This window comes from Haliotis asinina, chromosome 1, assembly GCF_037392515.1.
Source record: "Haliotis asinina isolate JCU_RB_2024 chromosome 1, JCU_Hal_asi_v2, whole genome shotgun sequence".
Classification (NCBI taxonomy): domain Eukaryota; kingdom Metazoa; phylum Mollusca; class Gastropoda; order Lepetellida; family Haliotidae; genus Haliotis; species Haliotis asinina.
This window is the reverse complement of record NC_090280.1, coordinates 100,007,067-100,013,656: the sequence shown is the minus strand read 5'-3', so window position 1 is coordinate 100,013,656 and position 6,590 is coordinate 100,007,067. Positions and strand designations below refer to the sequence as shown.

Here is a 6,590-nt window from a genome sequence, read left to right as displayed (position 1 = left end):
CAGAAGGATGTCTAGAGAGACACAGATGAGGCTATGTTGATCTCAAAATAATGACAGAAGCAAAGGCCAGGCTAGAGAGTGATGTCATGAGACACAAAACAATCTACTTGTCAAGTCAGATGATATGAAAACAGGAATACCAAGCGGATCTGTTTACCAAGCACGACACCAGACAAACATCAGGTTTGCATCGGTGTTAGCACCCAGTGTATCTTTGGGAGTGATTTAATATCTGATTATCTTGTTAATGGCGGTTGAGGCTGTATTGCATTCAGCATTATAGCGTTATTATGCTGGAGATGTGTCCGCCTATAGTCTGGATGCCTGGAATCAGCGAGGACCTGTGATGATTATGTACCTGAACCACAGACACTCTTCAGCCGTCTATTACCACCAACTGCCATGCTGATTGCGGCGTTTGACCCAACTCACTCTGCTATCAAATATACATACTCACCGGTCTGTGTCACCATTCCTACATCCTCTGTATATGCAACAGACCTGTTGTTCAGTATAACGTGTACTGCAGCTACGCAAGTGGAACTAGTGAGTGAACGAATGAGTTTCGGTTTAGACCTGCTCGGTCTAGAGCTGATATCATATTTCAATTGAGGGGATCCGAATTGATGCTTTCATGAAGTGTTGGCCGTTCCAGATCGAGAATGGCAGGAGCAAACACAAATATATAAAACCAGGTTGAACCAGTTTAGTGTCTGGTGGAAGAACAGATGATTGAGAACGGATAGAGGAGGTCGGGCATAGCCAATAGCATATAAGATCAGGAGGTCTGATACTATTGATATTATGCCATGTCAGCACAGGAGGTTGGATACTCGAAATACATTTATAATGTCAGGTCAGGAGGTCGGATACAGGTGATATCATGTCAGGCCAGGAGGTCGGATATAGGTGACATCATGTCAGAACAGGAGAACGGATATAGGTGATAGCATGTCAGAACAGGAGAACGGATATAGGTGATAGCATGTCAGAACAGGAGAACGGATATAGGTGATAGCATGTCAGAACATGAGGTCGGATATAGGTGATAGCATGTCAGAACATGAGGTCGGATATATGTGATACCACGTCAGGCCAGGAGGTTGGATATAGGTGATAACATGTCAGAACAGGAGGTTTGATGTAGGTGATATCATGTCAGGTGAGGCTGTGAGGGGGTCGGACATAGGTGATAGCAAGTCAGTACAGGAGGTCGGATATAGGTGACATCAAGTCAGAACAGGACGTTGGATATAGGTGATATACATATCAGATCAGGAGGTCGAATATAGGTGATAGCATGTCAGAACAGGATTTCGGATATAGGTGATATACATGACAGGTCAGGAGGTTGGATACAGGTGATATCATGCCAAGCCATGAGGTCAGATATAGGTGACATCATTTCAGAACAGGAGGTCGGATATAGGTGATGTCATGTCAAGCCATGAGGTCGGATATAGGTGACATCATTTCAGAACAGGAGGTCGGATATAGGTGATGTCATGTCAGGCTAGGAGGTCGAAAATAGGTGATAGCATGTCAGAATAGGAGTTCGGATATAGGTGATACACATGTCAGATCAGGAGGTCGAGATAAGTGACACCATATGATATCATGAGATCGGGTACAGGCGATTTCACGTTAATGTTTTGTCCGTATGCGTGATAGTGTGATTTGATTGTAAAATATTTAGTTCTACTTTGTCAGGAAGTTAGCACCATGTGGCCTTTTGCGGAGACACAATGTGTCTTTTTTAGACGAAATGTATGCCAGAGTTTGCAAGTAAACATCTTCACAACTAATCATCATTTAGTCTACCACACCAAATGATACAAGATTAAAATGTTCTTACACACAGACGCTAAGACGTCATCCATGAAGCCGGAATCATTGAAAACATCCTGTTGTCATCGATCCTTACGCACACTTGTTCACTCGGGGATTCCTACTTTACTTCCGTTGTCCCTGTAAGGTTCTGTACGATCGCTGTATTTATCATCCACCACAACGCACGTGAAACTCACACGTCATATGAACTTTCGTGTTTCAAGAATCACTATACTCCACAATGAATGGACATCTCACTACTCAACCAATCAAAACAGGGTTCACAATTGAAACATCCAAGGCAAATATTACATGAAGCAAACAAATTTTGGTAACAATCATACGGGCAACCCACGTCCTTGGTAACCGTCGTTCTTGTCGACCTTAACAGTTTATAAACCATCGTGAGTGGGTTATTATCAGCCAAGGTTAATATCACCCTTGTGATTACCATCAAAGTAGGCAACCTTCATCAGTGTTACCACCTTCATGGCATGCAGTCATCACAACAGGTATCCAGGTTACCTAATGCAACAAGGAATCTCTGACACATACGTCAACTCTTAGTCAATTCTTACACAGTGGTCAATTCTTACATCTTTTAGTCTACGATACAAATATCTAAACCCTAGTCAACCATTACCCCATGTAAGGTCCATTAAGAAACCATGACACCTTGTGTCTAATCCTAGTCAACCATTTTCCCATATAACACACCCAAGAAACCACTAACATATTTTGTCAATCCCTAGTCAACCATCACTTCATGTGACCATCTCTAGGCAACACTAGCAGCATCTGCACCTTATCTATTCCTTATCCAGGATACCAAGCTTCATCCCCAGCCAGGCGAACTTGGCCCTCACTTCCTCCTGCATCAAGTTAAAGCACATGGCGATGAGAGAAAGTCCGAACACAAGATAGAACGCACAGATAATTAGTTTCTCTTGACTGTCCCAGTCATCGGCTGCCCCCGCGGCCCCGGGCACGTAGTCGCCGAAGCCGATGGTGCTGAGTGTGATGAAACAGAAGTAGGACCCAATCAAGTAGTCCCACCCCTCCCATTTGGAAAATATCAAAGCACCACCAAATATATAAATAGATATTATCATGAGACTGACAAACATTGGTACTCTCACAGGATCTTCCTTTTGAGACTTCTGTTCTTCCTCGACTACCACAGACACATCTGTCCCCTCTCCTTCTACCACAGTCTTCCCTCGAAGGGGGTTCTCTTCTTCTGAGTCACCTGACTTCCGGTATCGTATCCTGGCGGAATATGACTTTGACCGAGCTGCACGTGCTTGCGGCGGGCAACACAACCACATGAGACCGATGCAGATCTGTTTGTACAAGCACCGGAAACAATCTCCCATGAAACTCCCTAGATTGGCGAGACACAGCAACGTGAGTGGAATTCCGATCAGGGCATACACCATGGTCACCAGCTGGCCGTAGAATGTCTTGGGGGCTATGTGACCGTAGCCTGAAAAGACAGATGGTTATCAAATCAGGAAAAGTTATAATCGAGGCGTTAAACGTGACACAAATTTTCACTGAAGGTATGTCTAAAACAATCTAATTATGTATAAGAAATAAGTAATTCGAAGTCCCCATTCCAGAAACAGAAAGCGATCATAGCGCTGAGGTGGTCGTAACGCCCATACTTTAATACTAGCCCATGGTAGTTGTTAGGCTAAAATTGCTTCGTGGAACGGGGTCGTGGACAATACTTTGACGTATACTATGTATTATTATTGTTATTATGTATTAACCGCCTCCACGTTTCACTCGGATGAACGAGCCCAACACGTATTTAGGTATTATCTGTTGGCGCCAACGATTCTGGTCACACGAGCACACACATGTACTTGTGTCGCTCCCACCACCCATGTCACGCGTGTCATAAACGTTAGTGAGTGAGTGAGTTAAGTTTTACGCCACACTCAGCAATATTTCATCTATATTGTGATGGTCTGTAAATAATCGAGTCTGGAACAGGCAATCCAGTGATCAACAGCATGAGCATCGATCTGCGCAATTGGGAACCGATGACACGTGGCAACCAAGTTAGAGAGTCTGACCACACGATCCCGTTAGTGGCCTTTTACATCAAGCAAGGTTTGTTTTTTTATGGCAAGCTTGGGTTGCTGAAGGCCTATTCTACCACGGACCTTCGTTATAAGCGTCATTCACGCATGTGGTACTGTCTGTCGATGCCAGCTACGTCGACGAGAAGTCAGTTGATCCGACATATATCAAGCTCATCACAGACCATATACACATATCCATGTATATAATAGCCAGTGTGTATATAGACTCATGGGTGTAGTAGAGTATGCCGTTTCAATGGCAGGAAACAGGATTGGTTGGTTTGTTGTTTAACACCGCACTCAGCAATATTCCGGCGGTCTGTAAATACCAGTCTGGACAAGACTATCCATTGACCAACATCGTGAGCATTGATCTACGTAATTGGGACACGATGACATGAATCAAGCAAGTCAGCGAGCCTGACCCGATAGTCACCCCATATGACAGGTATGGGTTACTGAAGATCAATCTTAGCCTGGAGTCTCCACGGGTGGGTGAAACATCTACATCTGTGGATTATTCTAAATTAATTCAAAACGTTTCATCATATTGTGTTCATTTTGAACTATAGGTTCTAACCAATATGCCTAGACATCCCATGGACGAACCACCCACATACGGAGCTCCTGCACCCCTGCTCTGCATCGTCCGGACCGACCTGCACGATCAAAAGCCCGCCCATGCTATGACTCTAATTACATAGCCCAAGTCCGCCTGATCCGTCCTGACTAGACCTGTCATGTCCAGCATCACCTTGCCATCAACAGTTGTTCTGTTCTTCCAGTAATAACACCCGAATCCTACCCACGAAGGATCCACATAGCATCGCCCCATCCTGCCCCGAACCTAACCGTGCTCGCTTTTGCCGTTCAAACCAACCCTGCCCTGCCCTGCCCTGCCCTGCCCTGCCCTGCCCTGCCCTGCCCTGCCCTGCCCCTGCCCTGCCCTGCCCTGCCCTGTAAGGCGTTTACGCATTTTGGGGGGAAAACCGATGCAGATTTGAAGACCTATTACCTTTAAGAAAAGGACGCATTGCCCGATATTAAACTGCGATTAACATTCTAGGAGACATCGTGTTTTCCTAAATGCCACGTGAAGAAGTCACGTGGGAACCTGCGAATATAAGTCGAGTGGATTATTGATGGTGGTTATCAGTTTTGATCAGACCACAAGTTGATCCCGCCCGACAGAGCACGGCTGAATGGACTTGATGGATCATTAAAGACACATCAGTCCTTTTATACATCCATCAGTCTGTCCCGAGGTCACACGCGCCTATACACGCCAAAATCAATGGTAATAAACTCACATAGTTTACACAGCTATTGCCCTTTCTTTAACTTGACACCAGTTGACCGTATCTTCGTCTAAATAGGCTGATGCGGCATCAGCAATAAATTCAGCAGCAGCATTCAGCAAGATCAACAACATAGGCATCGGCACCATCAACAACATAGGCATCGGCAGCATCAACAACATAAGCAATATCCCCAGCATAGGCATCCTCAACATAAACAGCATTTGCAGCATGTTACAGCACCAACATACATCGGTATCGGCTACATTCAGCAGCATCAACATACAGCAGCATCGGCTACATTCAGCAGCATAAATATACAGCAGCATCGGCAACATAAGCCTCATCAGCAAGATAAGTAGTACGCAGCATGACATGGACGAAGCCCCATGTCGGATTGGGTGGTGGGAATATATCTGCAGCTAGCAACAGTGAAGCCCCATGTCGGATTGGGTGGTGGGAATATATCTGCAGCTAGCAACAGTGAAGCCCCATGTCGGATTGGGTGGTGGGTATATATCTGCAGCTAGCAACAGTGAAGCCCCATGTCGGATTGGGTGGTGGGAATATATCTGCAGCTAGCAACAGTGAAGCCCCATGTCGGATTGGGTGGTGGGAATATATCTGCAGCTAGCAACAGTGAAGCCCCATGTCGGATTGGGTGGTGGGAATATATCTGCAGCTAGCAACAGTGAAGCCCCACATCAGCATACACTGGTGTTTAGCAACAAAGACTTGAATCGCATTCTCTGAACTCTTCATGTCTAACTCAGCTTTGTCAGCTATCATCGCAGAAATATTTCAGTTATTCTTGGATTCTAGACGTCATCCATATCAGAGCCTGTGTCGGATATCGATACGGATTTACCACTGGGTAGACGGAAACCACTAACTATGTAAATACAGAGACTCATTCACGATTCCTTTATTTGACCGTGTCTGTCACTGAGATTACGACTCTAAATGGTAACGCTTAATTTCAGCAACTTATGGCTTTGGATACGAACACAAGTTCGCCCCATATTCCATTTTGTCAATCGTCATCACAGCACCGAGGTAGATTGTATCTAAAAATATGTTCATAGCTACGTTCAAAGACCACCAATATGGTCTCTCTGGAAACGTTTTATCTTCCACAAACAACCTTACACAGTTCATTAGAAAAGAGGTTCGGGGTTCGTTCGTCCGTTTGCTTTATGTCCGTTGTTATATACTCTTAAAAAAGTAGTGAATTTTCATTTTTTTATTTACTATCAAAAATATTTAGGAGATTTATCGGAGTCAGTCAATGTTGATATCATATTATTGAGAGTGCATCACTATTTGCACTTCCTTACAAACATAGTTATTTGGAATGTAGTCGCTTTTG

The 6,590-nt window shown here is 44.6% G+C and overlaps 1 protein-coding gene across 2 annotated transcripts in view; it reads right to left on the bottom strand.

Moving 5' to 3' along the window:
* Nucleotides 1-2,566: 2,566 nt before the first annotated feature.
* The window catches only part of LOC137285021 (TWiK family of potassium channels protein 7-like), a 52,068-nt gene continuing 48,044 nt past the window's right edge, over nucleotides 2,567-6,590 (bottom strand). For both annotated transcript variants that reach the window (XM_067817190.1, XM_067817200.1), the window contains exon 3: nucleotides 2,567-3,316. In XM_067817190.1, coding sequence (XP_067673291.1) covers nucleotides 2,640-3,316 — 677 coding nt within the window. In that variant the 3' untranslated portion in view covers nucleotides 2,567-2,639. The remainder of the gene's footprint in view (nucleotides 3,317-6,590) is intronic.